General features: G+C 42.8%; 1 protein-coding gene across 4 annotated transcripts in view; it reads left to right on the forward strand.

Annotated features, from left to right (window-relative positions):
- Window positions 1–7578: 7578 nt before the first annotated feature.
- SCUBE1 (signal peptide, CUB domain and EGF like domain containing 1) overlaps window positions 7579–24329 on the forward strand; it is a 218476-nt gene continuing 201725 nt past the window's right edge. For 2 of the 4 annotated variants that reach the window (XM_080392824.1, XM_080392827.1), the window contains exons 1-2: window positions 7580–8412; window positions 11178–11300. In XM_080392824.1, coding sequence (XP_080248950.1) covers window positions 8325–8412; window positions 11178–11300 — 211 coding nt within the window. In that variant the 5' untranslated portion in view covers window positions 7580–8324. Of the gene's footprint in view, window positions 8413–11177; window positions 11301–24329 lie in introns of all 4 variants that reach the window. The other 2 variants (XM_080392825.1, XM_080392826.1) reach the window with 2 other exon arrangements.

Raw genomic sequence — 24329 nt, forward strand, 5'->3', positions numbered from 1 at the left:
CTGCAAATATCAACACCCATGGGTGTGTAGACTTACCTTTTTAAGAAGCGTGAGGCATGGGTTGATGTTGTAGACAAGTCTGAGGCAAAGATTTGAGCTTGGGTATTTTCTGCAGTATCTTCTCTGTCAGAAGTTTCTTTTAAACCACAATGATCATGCTAGTTTTATTCCATCAGATTTGTCTGGTGTGTTGAGGAGTGCAGCATAATTCTACTCCACATGCTCTTTGCCTATTGCTGCATAGTTCTGTGGGAATGGAATTTTACATGTATTTTGCCCATTAAAACACTAAGCATAGAACTGTATTTTTAGGTCAAACTTCTATCTTTCATTTACTTTGCCGAGTCTTTTGGACTAAAACATGCTCATCTTCCTTGGGTAATGCTCACAATAGTGCTCTGCATCAATATTTTAAGCGTTTGAATATCTGAAAATGTGAGGAACAGAGTTTATCATTCCAGAAAAGAATCTGCTCAGTCTTCTTAAAAGTTAAATATTCTGGTATTTAAAGAACCTTCATCCAAGTATTTTAAAGAACTTATTGTGAGGTAAGACAGTCTATTTTTTTCCTTCTTTCTTAAAAGGCACTGAGAAAAATTGGCTTCTCCCTGCTTTGAACACTTCTCTGTTCAGAAGCACTATTCTGTTTACTGGAAAGTGGTTGAAACTTCTTCTCTGTCACAATCCTTGACTAATCTGAGTGTAGCTAGAGATGGCAACAGAATTGCTTACTACAGGACTATAGGAAACAGCACCTTGTTTGTTCTTACTTTGAACCTTTCATTGTCTCGTGGTGCTGCGCTGCTAGTCATTCCTCATCAGGTGAACACCACAGTCCTCATGCTACAAAACTAGGCCAGACTTTCCACTGCCATCTACCTGATACTTGTCTTTCCAGGTGACAGCTGGAGTATTTTATATTCATTTTCATAAATTTATTTATATTCATATTCATTGAGGCTTACACTCAAAGCAGGGGAGATGCAGGCTCCCTGATTGAAGCCAATCTCAGTTCAGCTGTGTAAGATGAACAGAATAACTAAATTAAAATGTATTTAATTACAGTACAAAGAATCATATGTGTTTATATTTCAGTGTAGGCACCTACTTTGGCATAAAACTACTTGGTCAACACAAGTTTCGTCTAGGATAAAAGTTATTGGTAATAGGACCAGGCTTACTGGATAAAGTCAGGGCTTGGTCTAAAGCATTTCCTTAGCAACATACTTCTTGCTTAAGATTAACTTTATGTGGTAACAGGCTCTTACACTGTGGATCACGTGCAGTAAAGATTGCAGCTAAACAAGGGGATAAGTACATATATACACTTGCACTAAAATAAGCATATTTGGTTTAGGAAATCTGTATGCAAATCTCCACCACTGGAGCTAGCTAGCTAGGTCTTGAGTTGTTAAAGGGATTGATGCCCTGACCTGGTCCTTGGTCCTCCAGATGTTTTTGATGGAAGAGTTTTTCTCCCTGTAGTAAATTGAACAGATACTGCGATACAAAATTATCTAATTTTCAACAGCAGTGGACTCTCTTCATATTACACCAAATTAAAGGGAAAGTCTTGAGAGTAGCTTCAGTACTGTGGGCCTCCCTGAAGAATGCAGAATTTCAAATCAGTACACAAATCTCACTCTAGCTCTCAGTGACTGGGTGGGTGGGGAAAGAGGAAAATTGCAGGAGCAGGCTACATTACAGGTATTTTTCTTCCGTTTCTGCATGAAGGTGTCCTGAGAAACAACCTGAAATTGTTTGTGGATTTGTGGGGTCCAGAAGAATTTTGATTAAAGAACTTCTGTTAGAATTTTCCTAGAGTCTTGTTGCTGCTGTTAATGTTTAAACTGAAACATTCTGGGTTCAGGAAAGGTCCAAAAGAACTGATGCAGGAGTCATACAGGATCTTACCATGACTTGGCAAGATGTCTTGCCAACTCATCCACCTCTGCAGCTGCTCCGCCAGGCTGCAGTTGAAATTTGCCTCTGGAAGTTTTGGGGCTTCTGGGAATGGTTTTTATTGGTGGGGTAGGCAGGGCTCTAAATTGGAACTAAATCAAATTTCACAATATTAAGTCCTCTGTGAAGCATAATCAGCTTTTTCCTCTGAACTGCTGTTGTGGTGTGTTCTACAGAGCAGAGAGGACTGCCCATGTGAATTAGAGCCATGTTACTCCCCACATCTGGTTTTGAGCTGAGCTGAAAGATAAAGCGACTGTGAATAGAGGCCATGGCCCCTTCTCTTTATCTTGCAATATACGATTCTGAGCCTGCTGAGACAGTCTTTGCAGAAGTCTATATGCAAGAGTAGTCCTGCTGATGAATATGTACATGCTTCAGTGTTCCTTGCATGTTCAGGGCCTTGATTAGACTGGGAAGATGCACAGATAAGTGACTGCAGATCATGAATAACAGTAAGAAAGGGAACAACAGAAAGTGCCTCTGCTTGAGTGCCTTAATCAGAGCTTTGAAGAAGAAATCAGAGCCAGCTGTAGCCATTTTTGAAGGACAAGTTCACTTTAAAAAGACTGATCATAAAATGTCTCCTACAACAACCCAAAAGCTTTCTCATCTGTTGGGCTGTTAGAATTCTTGTTGCTGTCCTGTGCAGTCAGAGTGGTTAATGACTATCCGGGATTTAAGATTAAAAATGGCTGGCATAAGCCTAAATACCCAAGACAGTACTTTCTTCCAGGTTGCTTGACCTTTTTAGACTGTGCAAACTGGAGTGTTCAAGAGGATAGCATGTTAAAACAGCAGAATGCAACGTATTTCATTGCAATCACAATAATCAGTGAAATTCTTTTGAGAGTAGTTGAGCTGCCAATGATAAGAATACAATGGTAAGTAATCTGTACCAGATCAGGACCCAGAACTTCTAATAGCATAACATCATGGTTCTGAAGGCTTCTGTGGAAGAGTCGTTGGGTTAAAATGTTGATCCTGCTCTAGTCTAAAGTTACTGGATAGATAGAGAGTAATGGGATCTTGCTCACTTAATCCCCTTTGCAGTCAGGCCAGGATTCAATGTTGGCATTTTAGCACCTCCTACATCTTTCTGTGAAATCCAGGTAAATATGCTGTGGCTTAGCTTCTGTCAGCTGTTATGTTTTTTGTTTAAATGGAAGAGTGTTCTCAACATCCATTTTCTTTCTCTAATATCTACTGGCACAGAAATCTGAACAGTCAGCTACAGTTTCCCTAGTCTTCCTTTTTTTGATGTAGGATCTTTTTGGCCTTGATATTTGCCTTCTGGCTCCCTTATGCCTTCATTTCCTAAAAACAAACCATTTTGGAATGCTTCTGCCCATCTCCTTGTGAACACAAAGACACATCAGCACCTCTAAAAGTATCCTTGGCCACAGAGTTTAAAAAAAAAAAAAGTATCCTTTTCAGCTGCATGTTTCCACAGATGCATGTCCTCTTCTTCCACTTGCTGTGGTATAAATCTCATAACAGGTAGTACACACAACCTTGTTCTGTACAATTTCTCTTGCAGCTTTTATAGTTCTCCCTTATTAATTTTAAGGGAGACTGTTGTAATCAGTCTCCTGCATAATGCAGGTCATGGAGTTTTACCTAGCTCTTTATGTATCAAGTCATCATTCACCTGTTTTGAGATGTAACCTTCATCTTGGCAAAACATGCCTTTTACCAGGATGGAGTGAGTACCAGTAATGGAGGATCTACTCCACTTTTTGTGGTGATGGCAGTATGTTCCAGCTTTTCATTAATATCATCATCTTTCCCTTTCAGTGGTTACAATCCAAGCAGGAAGGAAAAAAAAAAAAATCTCCATTACTCTTTCTAGGAACTCCCCCCCCTCCCCACACCTCCAGCTGCTAAAGCAGTTTTTTGAATGGAAAACTGTTCATAAGTCAGTTAAGGGAAAAGCAGCTTATGAATTTGTAGATAAGCAATGCTCAATAAGGCATATCATGATCCACCGTGTTAAAAGATTTACAGGTTTAGGGAAATAATTTTGTATGAGTTTTAATCTCTTCTGGCACCCTGGCAACAAAAGGGGAAGGTCAGTTGGATGAAGCAGGTGACATCTTTTGGAGGAAGGTAGCATCACAGTAGGAATAGGACAGTAGCTGTCCTCAAGTGTGAGTTGATAGATCTCTTCAAAGTTTGGTATGGATTACACTGTTGGGTTTTTTTGGACAGAATATTCAAATTTACCACTACTTCCACAAGCTTTCAACCATTGTCTCACTGATGAGAGACTGAGATAAAATTGATTGTAATCTCACTAAAGCAATGGACTAAATATCCCCTTTGGAGTGTTACACCAGCTGCTATGTAATTCCCCATCCCCTCCAAGGAAAAAGAAAAAATATCATCCTCCTCTCAGACACCAGATTTTCATGCACAAAACTTTCATTATGGATTATCATGGCCTTTCCCCTGCACACACCTCCCAAGTACAAGGACAAATCATTGAAATACTTCAGCTGTATCTTGTTGCTTAACTTCTGGGAAACTTAGATAACTGTATTTTCCTGGAAAGAAGTAATAAAGCATTGAGCATGTGGTGCTATGCATATCCATTGCCTCTAGTTTCAAAAGCTTCCCCTAAGTACATGTAGAAATGCAAAATAGTCTATATTGCTTTGAAGAGCTGGGTTTACATTGTTCCTTTTTTTGTAATAGAAAAGATTTAAATAAAGTTTGGAGAAAACACAGTTCAGGGTTCAAAGTATATATGCTCTCTGCACAAATTCTGGCACATGGCCTCCTTGTCCCCTATACAAGGGGGCCAAGTTTCATTCAGTCCTTTATAATACACTTCGGAGAAAGAGAATAACTGAAGTTAAAATTATTCTCCTGTCAGGGTTTATATGTCTTACTGGCCTCATGAAAGCCCCAGTTGGGGAGACTGGCAAAGTAAGTGTAGTATGCTATTTTGTAAGGTGCATTAATAATGATAGACAGGTCCGGCTACAGTGGGCTTGGACTGTAAAAGGGCAAGATGGACAGAAGTAAGAAACAGAAACATAGATGCAATTAACTCAAGTCTGCATAGCCTGTCCCTGTCCAGTGACTGCTGTGATTCCTAGCCCTGTCTATAGCTTGTTTTGCCTCCTGAAGGCAGCATCTGCCCCCAACATACAGGTGTTCATAAATAGCAAACTGGGAAACCAAATAATTCTGCAAATGCTCTTCTGTCTTAAAGTATTTTCGGAATGGTGTGTGTCTGTGGGAGAAGGTGTTCTGAAGGCGAGGCTACTGTTCTGCAGCCACACTTACATTTATGTCCTTGGTCTTCCCCATATGCAGGCGTTCATGGGCCTTCTACTCTGTAAAGAGATGGGTCCTAATAAAACATCTCATTATTATTATTTTATTGGAATATTCCCCCAAATGCTTTGAAGACATTGGTATGGAAGAACGTTAGAAGGCATTAACTTGTAAGCTGTCACTGCAGGCTGCCCAAAGGTTTTCAGGCAGAGCTTGAGTACATTGGTAGAGAGCTTAAACAACGGGGGTGGTGCCCAGGCTAGGCCCCCTCACCTTCAATTCAGGTAGCCCTTGCTTACCCCAGTTACACAGAGCAGACTTACAGTCATGAATCTGGCAATTAGTTTCCACATTAGAGGAAGCTGCTTGGCCGTTACTGCTAATATACTTCCAATATTAAATTTTTCATGAAAACATCCGTGCAGTGAGCATAGGAATGATGTTAGATGATGATAAACAAGCACAGAAGCATAATTACAAGTGGAAAAGGTGAAAATCCACAAGGATCTCTTTTCTAAGATGTGGCCTTCTAAGTTTAGTAAGAAAAACTGCTGAAAAGGCCCTTCTGGAAATACTCAGCCTGGCACTGTGGATCATATTCCTGATTGTATGTGCTGATCCTGACTTAAGGTTCAGGACCTTTTTTGATGAGCACTGCACCATGGTATTTTCTGGTATGTTCTGTCAGTCAAGATCTTGGTTTGAAAAAAAAACCAGAAGCAAGCTTGCTAGAAGATGGACATCTGATAGGAAGGATCTTCAGCTTACAATTGCATGCCACCCTTGGAGTACACAAGGACATAAACAAATAGTGTGATACTTGGGTTAAGGTGGTTCCCTTTCCTGAGTGCTCTATCGGTAGTGTTGGTACTGTACAGGTTATAAGTGCATAGAATCAGAGAAGATAAAAGGCACAAGTGTAGTGATTTCTGTAAAAGTAACTTAAGTGTGATGTTAACTGCATCAGTTACAATATGTGCTAGAGAGCAAGTCACCAAGGCAATTAGAGTGTTTTTTCGCTTTAGACAACCTTTTCATTACACTGTGACTTTTTAAAAGTTGAGGTGGTTCATTTTTAGACATGTCTGGTGAATTTCTTCATGGAAAATAAACTTTTTGGCCAATTTATCCCATGATAAATTGTAGCATGATTTCAGGAAATGGAATATACAAGGCCAATTATTAAATATTTTTTGTAAAGTTAGTAAGAAGCTTAGTCTTGTTTTTCACCTAGGACAAAGTCTTTGAAAATAAGAGCCTTTCCAGAAAGATCGACGTGTGTTAATAAAGTAAAGCTCACGCTGCTAGCGGATATAATTGAGATGGTCGCTCTGCTACAGCACGCCACAAAACTCACTAGGTGGAGCTCTAAGGTACCAGGTAATCCCTCGGGGGACCTACATGGGAGAAACACGCAGTGTATCCATGGGAAGGCTGGAGCATGGAATTCACAGCTGAACCTCGGCATAGTCACACAAAAATAAGGGGCTGGAATTAAAATAATAATACCCCTGCCCCACCGCTAAAGGATTAAGGACGGGAATGCCCAAAGCAGAGGTGTAAACATTCAGAAAGCAAACAGCTTTTGAGCTGTGCACGATTTATTTAGTTTTATGAAGGAAAAAAAGTAGTGGTGCGTACTTGTACTAACCAGGCAGCTGGGCTGAGCAACTTTTCCTATATTTTCTTCCCATCAGTTCAGGCTTAAAGATACTTAATAGTGCTACTCTCTGGGCAAGCGTATTGTACTGAAACATGCATACATTTGGGAGGAACTTGACAAAAAAGAGGCATCTACGGCTCTGGCAAGATGTGTTTATTATCCGGGTGACGAGTGGTTGCTGCACACAACGGGCAGCCTTGCTGGGGAATTAGAAGGACTTACACCAACCTAAAGTAGCAAAGCATTGGGGGGGGGGGGGGGGGGGGGGGGGGGGCGACAGGGACTTGGGCCTCTATGAAAGAAAGAAAGGTATGTGTAAAGTGAATAGGGGTGCAAAGTCATAACAAGGGATGTCTGGTGTTGCAGTCCTTCAAAAACGATCAGTCTGGAAGACCTCAGGGTCATGAAATTTGCCTCTAAGAGGGGCAAATTTCTTATGTTTGTGTTTAAAACCAAAGGATTTTCTCCTTCAGGGTGGTGGTGACCATGACACTCATAAACATGTGTCTGCAACAGGGGCAGTTATTTTGGAGAACGTCTGGGCCGGCCCGGGGCCATGTGGGTCACCTGCAGCGCCGCGGCTGCCCGGACTAGGGGAGGGGAGGGGAAGGCAAGGCCGGGGAGGGCAAGGCAAGGCAAGGCAAGGCAAGGCAAGGCAAGGCAGGCCGGGGAGGGGAGGGGAGGGGAGGGGCAAGCACCGTCGCGGCAGAGCCCTCGGAACGCTGGGGAAGCCCAGCGGCTGGCAATGACCCGAGGCAAGTGTGAACGGCAGCGCTCGGAGTTAGGCGAGGCTAAGAGGAACGCAGGGGGGACACAAAAGTTTTCTTGTAGTCTTAGAGCCCAGGCCGGGGGACAAATCCCTCTCAGCGGTTGTCAAGGAGATGGGCGGCCGGGTTCGCCGGACTGTCTGCCTTCGAAGCCCGCGGCTCGGGGGGAGCTATTTCCTCCCGGCTCCCTGCGAGGGGCAGGGGCTGAGCCCCCCAGAGCCGCCCCCAGCCGCGGAGGGGCGCAGCTGGGGACGTCCGGGGCCGGAGCCCGGTAACGGCCCCGACGGCTCTTTACGGGCTTCCTACCTGTTGGGAGACATGAGGGAGAGCTGGCGGGGGCGCGGGCATCCCGCCGGTAAGGACCACACGCCTGACCAACAGACACCTCTCGGGGCGGGGCAGACTTCACCCGCCTCGCCGAGCAGCACGCCCGCCCCCGGCGGCGGGGCTCGGGCAGTCCCGGGGGCACTGGGGGCGGCCCGGCCCGCCCCGCCCCGCCCTGGCCGCCGGCACCGCCCCCGCCGCGGGAGCCCCGGCGAATCAGCGGGGCGCTGTCAGGGCGTCAGCGCCGGCGGCTCCGCGCGGCCGGCCCCGAGCGCGTCCCTTATCGCAGACAGGCACCGGGGGCCGGGGATCGCATCATTATCATGGGCACTGTTTGCTTTTCGCGGCGCTGCTGTTTTCTTTTCGCTCTCGCCTGGGCCGGCAGGTTGGCGGGAGGCAGCGGGGGCGCAGGTAAGAGGGGGCTCCGCCGCCGTGCCGCCTTCCCCAGGCTCGGGCGGTGCGGAGCCATGGCCCCGGGGGGACCGTGTTCGTCCGCTCTCTTCTCCCTGGCGTAAGGTGTTGAGGGGGAGGTCACTTCGTGCTGCTTATGGTGCTGGGGGTGTTGGAAGTTGTGGTGGGGAGGTGTTTTCTCGCGTGTTTGACACTGCCGGAGCCCAGGGACGTCTAGAGGGAGAGACGGGGAAGAAAAAGTTACTTTCCTTAAGTGCCTACGAGATAAATCTGTGCTGAACCCTAGAGACTCCACAGGGAAAGCGTTGCCTGTTGTATCTTCACAGGTTTTCCCTGTCTGCGCATTAACCCAAAGACCCGGTGTTTCTTAACAGCCGCGCTCCTATCTGTTTAATAGCAGTAATGATATTAAGTCTTTGCTCCGCTGTTTAAAAACAAACAAACAACCAACCCCCACCGCAAACCCCATCTGCCTAGGAATGTTGTAAGCCCAAACTAATTTCTTAAAGATGCGTATGCAGTCTCTGAAGTTGTGCTAGAAGAAACCCTTTAAGGTGAAGGGGGGGGGGGGGGGGGAAGGGGGTCAGAAAAATCCCTTTTCCTCAGATAGCAGAGTTTAAGTGCAACAAAATGAACGAAGTCGGTGTAGAAGTTCTTAAAGTCCAAGAAACGCAACGTGAGATGCGGAGCAGGGGCTCATATTTGGTTTTGCCCTTTCATTTGACTCATTGGCATTCACGCCTGACTCCCAGGCATCCTCTGGTTGCTGTGAAATGTCCCCCTTGGCTCAATGCAGTTTAAATTTTTGACGGCATTATAAAGAGTCCAGCTGTCACTTTTGCTGATCTTGATGGGAGATGGGTGCCGATTTCATGAGTCAAAAGTATGAACCAAAGCATTAAAAAAAAAGAAACCAAGAAACAAGAAAACCAAACAACAAAAAAATCCCACTACCTTCTTTTCTTTTTGTGCTTGACTGGAGCTGTGTCTGATCTGGACAACACTCTGGGACCCCCTAAGCTAATTCACGTAAATCATAGCTAGATCTGAAACCGGGTCAGCGGTTAAAATAAACGAATGGACAAGAAAGAAGGAAACAGATTACAGCAGCCCTGCGTTTCTCCTGAAAATACAACGCTCTGCGTTCTGTTCCCTTTTCTTTAGAAAAATAGTAACAATACAGAGTCCAGGCAATTCTCTTGCTAGGATCCTTGAGGTGCCCCGCGGGGCCGTCCTAGCCTGCACCTCTCAGAGAAGTTCTTTGCTCTCTGCCATGGCACAATGTCTGATTATCCTCCCCTCTTTAAATAGCCCCCTCCTGTCCCCGGTGACTTTGAAGGATCCGTGTGTTATCACTGGAGATGGCTGAATGAGCACTTCTGAAACAATTAGCGTTAGGATTTCAGGCTAACAATAAAACTGTTTTCACTTTAGTGCACCTTTTTTGAGGATCTGTTAATCTAATTGGCATGAAACCAATTGCACATGCCTCTTGCTGGATGCCCGCCCCCCCCCCCCCTCGATACTTCCTAAAAATAAGGGGGAGGCTGCGCTCTGTGCAGCCTTGCTGCTGTTACCGGGCTGCTAACCCGCCCCTCCCGGGCAGGGCGCTCCCCTGACAGCCTTTCTCCTGTAGGGAGCCCCACATGTGGCTCTGGCATGAAGTGGTGAGAACACCCGTGCGGGGTGCGTTGCGGACACGCCGGCCGCGGCTGACAGCGGCGGGCAGCCCGGCCCGGCTCCCCGCGGCGGCAGCGCCCCCCCCACGGCGGCCCCGCCGCAGACCCTCGCGCAGCGGGACGGGGCGGCCGGGGACCGGCTGCGGGGAGCGCGGGGGGCAGGGCAGGGCAGGCAGAGCTTTACATGTTCCCATGTTAACAGCACACCCCATCCCTGAATAGGTCGGAGGTTGGTTTTTTTTTTTTTTTCTTTCTATGTTCACTTCATTAACATTCCCACGACTACCAAATCTCGACTCTCTCTCATCCCCCTCCCTCCCCCATCCTCTTTAAATCCGGGGGAGAAAACGAATGCCCGTCACTGAAATGTTTGTAAAGGCTTCCTACCCTGAAAACAAGAAAAGCGGTCTCGGTCCCCCCTTGCAGAGCCCAGCTCACCAGCAAGGCACCCGCCCGAGCAGGGGCCAGAGAGACTGCTGGAACGTTTTCCTTCTAAATGAGTTTTAGGCCATGTAGATGATGATATTGCAGGTTGCTTTTCTCCACTCTAACTTACCGAGTTTCATACGGTCTTCCATTTATTTATTTTCTTGCGTCTTAATAAAAAGGATTTACGTGGGTTTACTGTTCAAATATTTCTTTTTCTCATTCCCCCGCCAGCGTAGTTTACTTAAACTAGGGTCTATCTTTCTAAATTAAGAAGATCTCTTTGCTAGAACATGCAAATGAGCTTTTTCCCTCCTCTTACAGGTCATTTAAACGCTCTCTTGTTTTACTAAGATGTGGGTCTCCAGTACCAGACCTATACAGCAGACGCTGATTTCTAGTATGTCTAATGATTTCCTAATGCAGAAACGTGGCACCGAGCCCCTCTAGCTTGGTGGAGCAGTGCTTACAAATGACTTAAGGAGAGGAACACGTCGGTTTGTTCGGTTACTTAACCTTAGATGTTCTCATTTCCAGGATGACGCTCGGAAGGCAGGAAAGCAAGCAGCTTCTTCAAGGGGAGTATCTATCCTTGACGGTTTTCTGTATCTCAGGTCTCCCTTCTTATCTGTCCCCTTGGGGTTCGTTCTGTGCTTCCAGATGTTGACGAGTGCGCAGAAGCTACGGATGACTGTCACATCGATGCAATTTGCCAAAACACACCAAAATCCTACAAATGCATCTGCAAGCCAGGCTATAAAGGCGAAGGGAAACAGTGTGAAGGTAAGGACAGCTTGGCTCCTCTCCTATCTCTCCTCCCCTCCCGTCTCTTATTTGTTTGCTCTTTAAAAGCTTTTGTAAATAGCTGGATTCCTGAAACGATTAATGCAGATTTACAGCTGCTTAACTTCAAATCTCGGTGTTTATTGGCAAGCATCCCCCTGCTGCTTTTGCTAATTGTGCGCAATCACAAACAGCATGTCCACCAGCCTATGGTTAAAAAAAAACAAGAAAAAAAAAAAAGAAAAGAAAAAAAGAAGGAGAGGGGGGCGTTCCCCACCGAGGCGACCCCTGGGTTAGCACCAGCCTGTCCCAGCGCTGCTGGCCCCGCTGCGGCCGGGCTCGAGGCGCAGCGCCGAGCACGTGTGCCCGCCCCGCCGGCCCGGGCCGCCTGGCTCGCTCCCGGCAGCGCGGGCGGGGGGCGCTGCCGCGGCCGGTAGCGGGGCCGCCGTGCCTGCGGCTGGCCGTGTCTCCCGGCTGGTGGCGTGCGGGGAGGCCTCATGCCGGGGCCCGCAGCCGGGCCGGCCGGCGGGGCTGCGGGGAGCCGGGGCCGCCCGCCCCCGGTGCAGCCGCCCGCCGTGCGGCCCCTGTGCCCTCGCCCGGCGCGGTGTGGGCCTGTGCTGGTCGCTCTTCTCGCGTCCCTCTGAGGCAGAGGAAAACTTGCACCTTCCGCTCGGCTAACCTGTGATTTACCGTCACTCTTCTCACCCATGTGCCCCCCGGGTCAGTTACAGTAGGTGTTTTCCTGTATCCGCTCGAACGGGACACTGGAGCTTGCTTCTCTTTGACATTGTGTGTGTCGTGATCACGTATGCGTAGTCTGTAGAACACTATTTTAAAAGCAACTGTTTCAGATTATTGTACTTACCACACACTTCCAAAAGTTGTTTGACTTCCCTATGTCCTTACATCAGTCCTTGCAACTGAGAAAGACCTAGCGTGTTTTATTAGGCACTGTGTACACTCGTATTTCAGATTTTATGAACTCCATCTCATCTATTGAACCTCAGCAGAGAGATTGTTCTCTGGTGAAAAGAACAAATATTGTAATCACAGCAGAATGCCTTACAAATAAAAGGTGCAAGGTTGTTATTTTATTTCCCTTTGTTGATGCTTAGCAGCTATAAAAATTCTCCTTCCAAGTCTCTCTTTCTATGGCAGACTGAAACTTTTAAAAAAGTATATGGCCAGTCCATTAAAAAGACTAAAGACCTAGAAAAGACTTTGCTGAAGTCTACAAAAATTTGAAACCGCATATTATTCTCCATGGACTTCCAAAGTGTTTGTTCAAGTGCCCTCATAAAGCATTTTTGTGGTTGTCCTATTTTTCTGTCTTGGGTTTAAATTGACAGAGACACATTCTTACTGTCCATCTCTTGGTGCTGTAGCATCTCTGAGCTGCTGTTCATTTGGAAGCTGGATTTTCTTTCTTGCAAACAGAATAATCATTCAGCACCACTTCTTCCTCTATTCATCTCTTCCAGAGAAAGAGCTCTGAATGTACTGAAGGCCACAGCTGTGCAGGTTACAGCATTCTCAGAATTGGTACTTCTTGTTGTATTGGGTTTCCACATCAAAAGTTTCCTTAAGCATTAACTATTCATATTTTAGCTGTTGGGCTCTGTTTCATGGTAGACCTGGCTGATACTCATGCTTATTTAATACACATATTTCTCTTTGTCTGACTTACTTTGGTTCAGTAAAAAAGCTCAGTAAGTAGTAAAAAATCAGATGTCTGTGTGGAACGATATACAGAATCCCATGGAATTTTTGTGGGTGATGTCAAACTCATATCTAACAGAATTTAGCATCTGACAAGCTTGATAAGTAAACTAAGCTGGGGCAGACTGCAACACATCCTGCATGAATGTTAATTGTTCAGTATTAGTCCGGTAAATGAACGTGTCTAAACAAGGTGTTACTATGCATGGTACAGACATTTTTACAATGTTATAGTGATAGTTCTAAAGATTTTGCATCAGCTTTATATCTTAAGTCTGTAATTAATATCAAACTTTGGGATAAGCAGAAAACTTGAAATATTTTTATGCTTCCTTTCTGGAGCTTATTTTAGATTACTTGTGTGGTACCTCTTGATCTCAAAGTACTTTGAAACTTTGTTACTGAAGTAATGTACCTTCAGTGGCAGGCAGATACCATTATATCCTTTACAAAGAGTTAGTAAACTCAAAACTATTAGAGGTGAAGGAAGGGTCATAGAAGTCAGTGACAGACCCAAGATCTGCCTCAGGTCTGCTGTTCACATAGGGTGGGTTTATTTTGCACCTTGAGGTCAAGTATTCAAAATGTAAAGAATAAACAGACTAGCAGTATTGATTGGTAATAAATATTCTGTCACAAGACAACACCAGTAATCAGCCATTAAAAATTATCTTTTGAGAGTGACTGCGCTTGTAATAACAAAGATGAAATACACCGAATATTTTTTGTTTTGCCAAAACTAAAGCTGGGTCATTAGATGAGTCTGGGTCTTTATAACTGAGCTTTTCTAAATATGCTTTTTGATCACTGAAACTAGTTACCTGTTAGGAAAGGATGTCTTTTGTACAGATAATGTGCCTCTAAGTTTGTAGCAATCTACCTGTATTGTTTCATGTCTAAAGAATATTCATCATAGCATAACTAACTCCCTTATAGTGTAGGCTCTCATATACAGCTGGATTTTTCTAAATAGGAAGAACTGCAATTTATATAGCGCAGCGAGCTTAAAGAAATGACACTATATGATCAAACTTCTTCTAATAAATTTTAGTGATCTGCCAGTTTAGATTATATTGAGCCATTACAATTAATTTACAGATGTGTGCATGTCAATTTACTTTAAACATCAGTTTTAGATATTGCTTTCATTTACTTAAAATGCATGTTTAGAGAAAGGGATAGAGTATGGGAATTAATACAATTTGGATAATTCTTCAGTTTTATAGAGCAATGGAGCATATATTTGTACAGATATGTCCAGTATGTGAATAGGTATTTGTGTACTCTTGTTTATTGATTTATAGTTTTTTATTCTAAGAAAATGAGTAGTTTTAAAAATGGGATCTTTAGGCTAGTGCAGTGAATGTGGAGCCCAGCCACTCGTGCAGGATTTTGTACATATTTTGTTGCTCTGACCTAAAGGGTGGGGAGAAGTACATAAGACACAAACATTCCTTTAAGTACATGTGAGAAGCTCTTGCAGCAGTTATACTGAAATGAAACATTTTCTTGGCAGTCAATTGAATTTCTTTAGCAGGGAATTAGTTTCTGAACTTTGCTTTTCTTCCAAAATGTCTTTTGGACTGGGTTTCTCCAGAGTTTCTGAGGACTGGGGATGACTTCGCAGTTTGCAGGTCTACCCTACCTTTTTTCTTTCTTTTTTTTTCTGGGTAGTCGTCTTGTCTGAACTAGCTGACATGTTTCTTCCCATAGAGCACAACTGTTTCTCCAGAGATAGGAACTGCTCATTCTTCCCTGTGCCCTGTCTCCTGTTTCCCTCTGTAGATTTCAGTTGATGATATTTCCACATCTCACAAAATATATCAGTATCCTTTGGCCATAAATTCTCTAGCTGGTGTTTTTTGTAGGACACAATAATGTGTCCAACCCAGGTAATCTTTAAAAAAATACTTTCTTGCAGTCATCCATTTCTATTGAATATACAAAATCTATTCATTGATAACTGACTCAGTTGCCCTGGCAGACCTTCTATTACCTAGGAAATCTTCCCTGGTGTGATTTTAGTCAGTATCTCAAATGCAGTAGCCTGCATTCAGCTGCAAGCATTCTCTTTCATGCTCCCTAGGTCTTTGTCCTTACCTTCTCTACATTGACTTTTGGTCTCCCCACAGGTTGGTATCTCAATAAAATTGTTAGCTGAAAAATTGTGTCAAAGCAATGGACATTCCAGAGGGTTCAAAGGGATTCCAAGTCCTGAGGTTCCCTGGGCCTTGACAGGGCCTCCTTTGTCCCCAGTGCCAGTGTTGCATGTTTGCTGTTGTAGGGTACTCTGTCACTGAACAGTTTATGAAGGGGTTTAGCTCTTTAACCTAGGTAATTTTTTTTCCTGTCCTACTTCTCAGGCTGTTCCAAACTCTTATGCCATTAATGGCTAAAATACTCTGCATAGTTTCTGGTTGATGTTTTTCTGTGCCCTTTTTATATCCAGTTAGCACGTTAACTATATTCTCTGTTTTATACATGTTTTTCCTTCAGCCTATTGTTTATTCCCAGTGTGACTGTGACTTCAGTGAGTTGCTCTAACTGTAGTTTCTTTTTCTTTTGGATCATACCTTACATGCAGGACTCTTTCTCAACAGTATGTAGAGGATGTGATTAGGTGCATGGGATTTTCCCTTAAGACATGTTCACTGGGACCTGTTGCTTCTGGATTGCAAAAGTCTGCTCTGAGCTTTCCCATATTGGATAAGATGTCTCTCTTGGTGTGCTTTTTTCTCTGTTTTTCATAGTTTTTGTGTAACTATTCTTCAGTTCTTTTAACAATTGGTCTCATCAGTTGTCATGTTTCTTGAACTCTTTGTACAGAAGAGAGATGCTCACTTTTTTTTTTCATTCCTGCTGTGAAGCTTCATAATGTTGTTGATGGACTTCTCGCTGAAGGCAACATACGTGCACCATGGCAAAGCATCTTGGCAGAGTCTGCCTCGAGAGGGGGATTTTCAGGTTTCTGCTCGTGTTGGAAATTTGTGCTGTATCAGCAGCAGTTCTGCTTGACAGACCGTTGAGTAGGTCTGAGCAGTTCTGGTGATGTAGTTTGTTATATGTTAATGTACTTGCAGTCCTTTTCCTAATGTAAATAATAATTCCAGATAAACAGGCAGGTGATCATGGTAATCTGCAAAGGGGGCTGTTATTCTTGATTACTCCAGTGATAGCACCTCACTGGGTTTAAGCATGACACAATCTCAAACAAGATAAACCATTCCTGCCCCAATCACAGATGTATTCAGCCCCATAGCAGTTTATATTCTGCATATGTCCATTTGGAAACAGACTGATTGCCCTTTCTGAACCTAAGGGCTGCTTAGCTGAAGGAAGCTTCTGGAAAATGTACAGCCAAACAATCCAGCAAGGCATTTCCTAATCTGTGTACAGTGACTGGAAGTAATATGGCACCTGGTCAAATACTTGCATTGATATACCTAGATTTTGTTGCTTCCACTGATGTTCTGGCTTTGTCTCTGACACAAACTGTTGCTGCAGACAGAAAAGCACAGAGTACTGCACAGATCATCTCTAAAATGTTAACTAAAAGCCATTTTCTCAACCAGGAATTCTAATTTTGTGGAAACAACAGGATAGTGAATTTCTTACCTTGGCAAGGATTTGAGACTCTTGGGTCTATCACATGCAATTCTGTCTTCACGCTGCAAGTGCAATAATGTCCCTAAACCAAAATTTAACCTACTCATGGTGTTTGCAGTAATACACTAAAGTTTAAAATGATAGCTCATTGCATTTACAGTTAATCAGAAGCGGTATAGATAAACAACTTATTATCATCTTCAGTAATTTTGTGGGTGTGAGATAGATAAACCACTCATTATCATCTTCAGTAATTTTCTGGGTGTGAGGCCAAGTTTCTTCCTATACCTGTTTGTTAAATCTATTTTTAAAGGATTTTAAAGAAGTCTTAGCAATTGGAAAAACATACAGAAAATTTATCTCCTCATCACTCTCATTTGAATAATGATGATTGTTTCTCCAGACTTGGCTTAATATTCTTCTTACAATTTTAATCTTGTTCGCCTGTTTTATCTTTCATTTTCTTAAGAAGCTGGTCTTACTCATTGGATTTAAATTTCACTGTAGTCTTTCAAATATCTGCTGTGTTCTTCTCATGCTTTTCAAAACTGAATCCAAATATCTGAGTCAATCAACCTGGAAACAGCACAGGACATTTCAGAGTTCTTGTTTCCTAGCTCCTGGTCCAGTATCTCACACTGAAGCCTCATGTCTGCAGGGTAAGTAAGTACAGGACTTCTGGATGTCTCTTAAATGGAACAATGATTTTTTTTGAGCACCATGGTGTCCCATCAATCTACTCTCAGCAATTCTTTCTTAATTGGACCACCTTTATCAATGATGTTGTGTGAGAGTAAATGAACACTGTTGGGTGTCCTTTGGTTTCTGAAACTTAGGCATCTTGATGCTTGCACAACTCTAGTGGGCTAAGGCTTCTGCTGTCTGTCTTTCTCTGCTGAGTAAGTGATGCTGCTGAACAAGGCAGCTTAAGTGACTTCTTCCTGATGGATGATTCTTCTAATTGCAATAGAAGGTGAATTCATTCCCTGAAGGAAGGATCATCCTCTCTGATCTTGCAAATATTGAATCATTTCAGGCTGAATATTATCACTACATCTATAGTGTTACTGTTATTGCTTGCAAGAAGGTGCTCTGGGAAGTTCGTTTGGTCAGATCTGCTAGTAATATCCCACTACATATCTGTTGGAGGAGCAAAGAATTTTCTGAGTAGCTCTGTATTGGTGTGATGAGTTTCCCCCTCCCCTCCCCCCCGCCGAAAAAAACATAATTATCTACACCTTTTGTCTATCTGTTCTGTTTGCCATCCAGGAAGATGGAATGTGAACGTTTTTCCTAAATATTGTTTCATCCTTTGTTCATATGCTTATTCTAATTTTGTTATCTTCTGTATAACCATTCTGTGACTCGATCTCAGTTTAGTGCTTGAGGCTTTGACACTGATCTAATGACTTTTGAACTGGTCGTCCAGTAATCTTGAGGTCTGTAGTGAGTATTAGGTACTGAAACTGCTGTCCTTTCTAGTTTTACAGTTACAATATCTTAACAGATGGCATTAATGTCATGTGTTGAACTTGTGTCACCCTCACATAATGGCTGTCTCCTGGATGAGATCTGTTGCCACAAGTCTGTGATGCTGGATTTCTCCTGTTGGCTTGCAGCGGCCTGTCTGAGCAGAGAAGAAGAGATGCTCTGCCACCTCCCAGTTTTGTGGTAATTTTATTTTGGGGTTAAATCTTCCCAGTTTTATTCACAGGGATTATAGCTTTACTCTGGGTGAGCCATTGTTCTGATTTCACTGAAGGCAGCTTCCAGAATGAAGCAATGAAGCAGTACATGTTGTCAAAAAATGGGTGTGGGGGTGTGTATGGATGTAAACTAGCCTTTTTTATTTCAGCTAGTAACTACTTTATATTTCTCTCTCTCTGTAAATCCTACTCATTTGATTGAGTAACTTGATACATCTTTTTTTTGGTTTAGACTGATAAAAGTGTTTCCCAGAATCCAGTTCTGAAGTCTTCTATATCTGTGCTTTTTCTTCTTCCCCTAAACCACCACACCCCCCTCCCCCTTTCCCCACAAGTTGTCTGGTACCATTTAATAGTCAATTCCCAGCTTGCCAGTTTTCTGAATTACTTCAGGGAATGGAGTTTCTTAGAGGATGGAGAAGAAGTAGCAAGCAAGAAAATACTCTTGAGAACATTTTGTAATAAAACAGAATTTTATTACAGTCTAAGTAAGAGCTTATGATAACTTTTTTCTTTTCTCCTTCATGCTTCTGTTCGTTGAAGAGGACTTTTGTTTGGCCAGGGTTGAGCCTCAATTTTTCTTTTGCTATTTATTTAGATTGCTTTATTTTTCTGACTTTGTTCATGAGTTTATCTAATAAAACCAGAATATCCCTTAGCTGAGATGACGGGATCGGTTTAACTGCTAGTAGTGCCATCAGTCCCCATGTATCACACACTCTATTGTTTTCCTCTCTCCCTTTTCTTCCCTACCCTGTGCTACCTCTTAAAAGCTACTTTCAGGCAGCCCATAATACTGCTTCAGTGAACAGCTCCCCCGATGGTCCAGGTTGGAAATCTTCCATTGTTACTTAGAACATTTGCTCCAACTTTTTTTTTTTTTTTTTTTTTTTTTTTTTTCCCCCTCCAGAAATGCTTCTTGGATACAAATACCACTGTATTTTGCATAAACAAATACCATGCTGATAGAAGTATGGCCTCATTCTTCAGCAGCATTACATTTAAATCTAAGTTTGGAAAAAATATGCTTTTTTCCAAGGACACTTCTCTAAATAGTTGATAAGCTCCCTGTCTGCTGGATGGTCTATAGGCACTCTGGGAACTTATAAATGTATGTAAAATTTCATCAGTCCAACAGTTGCTAAGCTGCAGAACCCAGTGTAGTCTCCTATGGTGATGTAAACTTGGTATTTAGAAGGAACTTCTCCTTTCCCCCAAATATACTGTGTAAATTATCTGCCGTGAAAATGATAATAAAATGAAGGAGCATAAATGGAATGTACTAAGCTCAATATGTAAGAATCTGTCCTCCTTTTGTCTTTGTTCTTTATACATTTGCCAGACACTGTCTCGTTTTCCTTGTTTTCCTACCTGTCACCTTTACTTCTGGTGCAGTCCCCTTTCCTTGCGGTCTTCATTATGTTGTCTTGTATATTCTGTTACTCGGATGTCTCTTAACCTTGTAATTCCCCTGCTTCTCTTTCTTTTGTCCTCTTCTAGAGTATTTTCACCTGCTTCTTTTTTATTTTATTCAGTTTTCCTTCCATTGTCCTCTCAGTGGCTTACTGCAGTTACAGCAGTATTATTCTGAGAGCCAGTGTCCTACAGCAAGACCTCTGGGTCTGGACAGCTGGTAGCTGCAAGCTCTGAGGACCCCTTTTACCAGTCCTCTCACTTGAGTTCTGTCTTCAAGTCAAAACAGCTCCCACCAGCTGTCAGCATTTTCCCTTTTTCTCCACCTCTTTCCTGGCCCCCCCCACCAGCTCGGAGTTCATCTTTCATTCACCACATTACCTGCTGTTTGCACCCCTGCAGACTCACGGCTCTTTCCTTAAGGTGACTGGCTGGAAAGACATCTTTGCATGACTGTTGGCCATCATTTGTCAGCTCCCATTTAATTATGGAACTGTCTTCATGTGTGTCCATTGCACCGCCAAAATACCCACTCTTTATTCTGAGGCTGAATGTAAGCTGCTGCATGATGTGCTCAGGGAACCTCTGGCTGGATGATGGCAGGGGAGTTGGGGAATGGACCTGCTACTTCCTTAACCCTTGCCCAAATAAACTCTACTAATATGGGTTTGGAGCCAGGTAGCATCCACTGTGATGCTGTTAGGACACTGTGGAGGTAATGGGAATCACGGATGGTGGATACAGTCTCTGTACCCATGATACTAGTCCTGCCCTGTTCTAGACCAGGATAGCTGGGAGCCTTAACTACAGGGCAGTTTTGACCAAGCCTCAGGTAGCCCTAGGATCGAGGATGTATGGCAGGAGATTGTAGGAAAACTGTATGTACAGTCTGGGCAAGAATGGAGTAATACTCCCTCCCTCAATGCGCCGATTTAGGAAGTTCCTGTTCGCTTTATCATGCCTGCCTTGCTGCTCCCCCCCCCCCCCCCCCCCCCCCTTTTTTTTTTTTTGCATAGGGGCAATTGATGTGGAGCTATACTGTGAAGAATATCACTGAAATAATCCCCCAAAAGTGGAAGAAAACCCAGAGGATTACAGCATGGCCCTATAATCAGTTCTGCACTGAAAAAGCAATGAACTGGGGTAGAGAGGCTGAAATACTATAGCAGGGAGAAGGTGCTGGTGGACAAGGTGAATAGATTTCCTAATCTGATTTAGTTTCTGGAGTCATTGTGTTGTGAAACTACAGCCTAAGGCTGGAAAAACACCAGCTGCGAAGGACATTTTGGGAACTTCAGCTATCTGAATTCCAACAGATGCCTGCTGAGCTTGTGAATTTATTTGATTATGATTTTTTTTTTAATGATTTTTTAACTGGATATTTTTGGTTTGATGAGTTTTCAGCTGTAATTTAGCCACCTTTTTCACTCCCAAGAGATCTACTAACAGGTAACGCCATGCCTCCTTAGAGGAAACAAAATCCGAGAGCATGAAATCTGTTCAAGTAATTGGGGGAGGGGTTTTTTAAATATAGCAAAGCAGTGAATTTTCCATATAATCACTTTATAAAAAAGCCAACTTTCTGGGTTTTTTTCTTTGTTTGTTTTAGCATGTATATATTTGTTTTAAATTTCAGCTAAAAAAAAAGACCTGATTTAAAGCAGACACCTTGCATGAAAAATTCTAGCCCATACATGACAGTTTGGCAGTTATAAGAAACTGAAGATAGGGTCTAACAGACTGCCTTGAAATTTCAAGACTTTTCTATACATTTAAGACGTTCAGCAGAAGGAATACACTTATATTACAATTTGAAGAGTTGTTTTGTTCAAAGGCCTTCATTCATCAGAGTACTTGAGCATGTGCTTAACCTTAAGAAGTTGTTACCCTTTAAAAGTAATTCTGTTTAAGTGCTTTATTAAATTGAAGATACTGTCTTATTTTACTTTACGGTGCTCCTTCTCTTGAGCTGTGGATCACTGTTTTTTTCTTCAGTGACCAAGCAATAGGAAAAAAAAATCTCGATCATGTAATAAGCTGATGTAAGACCTTCATCTTGCCAGGTGCTTTAGACCTGAACTTGGTCCTTAACACATGAGCAGTTTGTTTGATGCTGTAAGCCCCATAGGTAACATGTCAAATTCAAGACCATGCTTTCACAACTGCTGATGATGTTTTACAGTACAGCTGCCAAAGATAGAATCAGAAATATTAAATAAATGAAATGACCTTCAGATCATCCTGACTCCTATAATCAATTTGTTAAGCAGATGAACTGTTATCTCAGAAAATATAAAAGCCAATTGTAATTTACTCTCAGCTTGAGATTGCTAAACTCTGCATACCATTGTTCCCATGCCTTAGTCTTCATGAACTACTGTCAGTCCTTATGTTTCACAAGGCATCACGCTCACAGAACATCAAAAATTTAACTGGGGCGGGGAGAGTGATGTATAATACTGATATGGTGATTATTAATATTTTCGGGGATGGAGGAGGTGGCTGTTCCTGCAGACTGCGCTTCAGAGACCAAAGAATGGGAACCTTTGCAGGAGTAGTTATTTATTGAACATATCATTGCTGAAAATGGTACTACAGGATGTAACTGCTGTGCATTCTGGTTCTTGCTGTTAGAGGGAAATTGCACTAAAGTGCCTTTGTTCTGGTTTAATTTCTGGAAGCAGAGGCTATATTCACAACTTTCAGGCAAGCTGTCTCCCTGGTACAGTGAAAAAGTGGTTGAAGTAAGTGGGTATTTACTGTGCTGAATGGGGATCATAGGTAATGCATATCTAAATTGTTTGGCAGCACATATGTAGGAGGAATTTGGTATCTGACTTCATACCTGTATGATGTTAGTATCTATGGAGTAGAGTTGTGACTTTATTCTTTTTGCACATTTCTGTTTGCTACACTTTTTTGGAAAAGGACTCTGTAAAAACTGTGACTTGGAGACATGCCTGTATTTTTATTTAACTACACAGCACCAAAGTCTGATTTTATTTAGAAATTTCCATTTTTCTGATGCATTCCAGCCTGTCTAAAGATAAATATAATCAAAGTTCCTCTTCTCACATCCTTACCCCCACGTGCCACTTTTCTCTGAAAGCAGCTCGTCTGTTGCTTGCACAATGATACAGCACATCTGATCCTTAATACTGGTCTCAGTATACCTGGAAAGGCAGGTGCTCCATAGTGCTTGCTCCTGCTTCTGACTGTGGCAGGATTTTCCCAGGGGCCCTCATAGAGGCTTTGTCTGCACGGGCATGCTGGGGAGAAAGGCAGTCTCGCTTGGCCTGTGTTGCAGACTGACCCAAAGCCATGAGATTGCTTCACTAGTGAAGCTGTGAACTATTTGGCTACAGGAGGGCAGACAAAAGCAGATCCCTGTGTCTTTTGCTTGGCTTCAATTCCTCAGAAAGCGAATTTACCTCTATTCAGACTGGAGTGTGTAGACATATTCAGAGTGCAAGGAGTAAATGAAGGAAGGAAGGGTGCCAGAATTACTCTGACCTCTGACTGTTTTGACTTGTAAGAGGGAGCCAGGGAATGAGTGAGTATAATGCAGGAATAGACAAACTTGGCCTGTTTTCCTGAAATAAAAACCTGAAGACTAAAATGGTTTGGTTGGGTATAGTCAGCTTCATTTGGTATAGACTGTTTCACTATGTGAAAATGGAAGCAGCTTACCCTGTATACAGACAGTTGTACATCTAAGGAGATTATGGCTTCAGAATAGAAGAACTTTTCTATTACAGTTCTCTCAAAAGCTTTAACAATGAAAGCAACCCCCTCAAATTGTTTATAGTATGGTTAACCATTCCAGTTGATTAGGAGGCAACTTTTTTTAGTGATACAGATAAAGCCCAAGGTGTTGTCACTTAAATTTTGTGTTGACAGTCATTTCTAAACCTGTATAAAATGATTTCTCTTCTTTATGCTTCTGGCACTTTACATCCTTTCACTGTTTCTGTTTTGAAATCTTTTAAAAATTCTTTTTCTTGAGGGAAGTGTGAGAACTGCATTATAAAAAAAATCAGTTGACTGTATCATGTGGTCTTATGAAGCAAAATGCTTTAGCATTTATTCTAAATAGGGAATACACACAAATCTATTCAGGATAGCAGCAGCAATTGCATCATTTTCTAGAATAGCTTATTGACATAATTTACTTCAAGTTAATACAAGTTTCCAGTGCACATTTCTGAGTTGTTTCACTGGACTTTGTTGCACAAAGTGACTGCATACACATACATGAATACCTGTGTGTGCCCACATTCCTTCAGAAAACCTTTATTATGGTATATCATAATATATTTAGGTATCCTGAGAAATTCCAACTTGTATATTTGCATGTTAGCTTGTATCTGAATAGAACAGAGTTACTAGAATATGTTCCTGTACTGCTTATGCTGAAAGGCTTTTAGTCATTACCATGAATATTTATGTTGTGATAAGGCACTGGTGGTAAATTTTAGATGTTTTTAAGGCAAGTATTTTTGGTGATCTGTATGGAAGGTAACAGGCAGTTGCTGTAGCCTACTTTGCAATGGGAAGACAATATCAATCCTTATCCTGAGCAGGA

This window comes from Falco punctatus, assembly GCF_963210335.1.
Source record: "Falco punctatus genome assembly, chromosome: 6".
In the NCBI taxonomy this organism is placed as follows: domain Eukaryota; kingdom Metazoa; phylum Chordata; class Aves; order Falconiformes; family Falconidae; genus Falco; species Falco punctatus.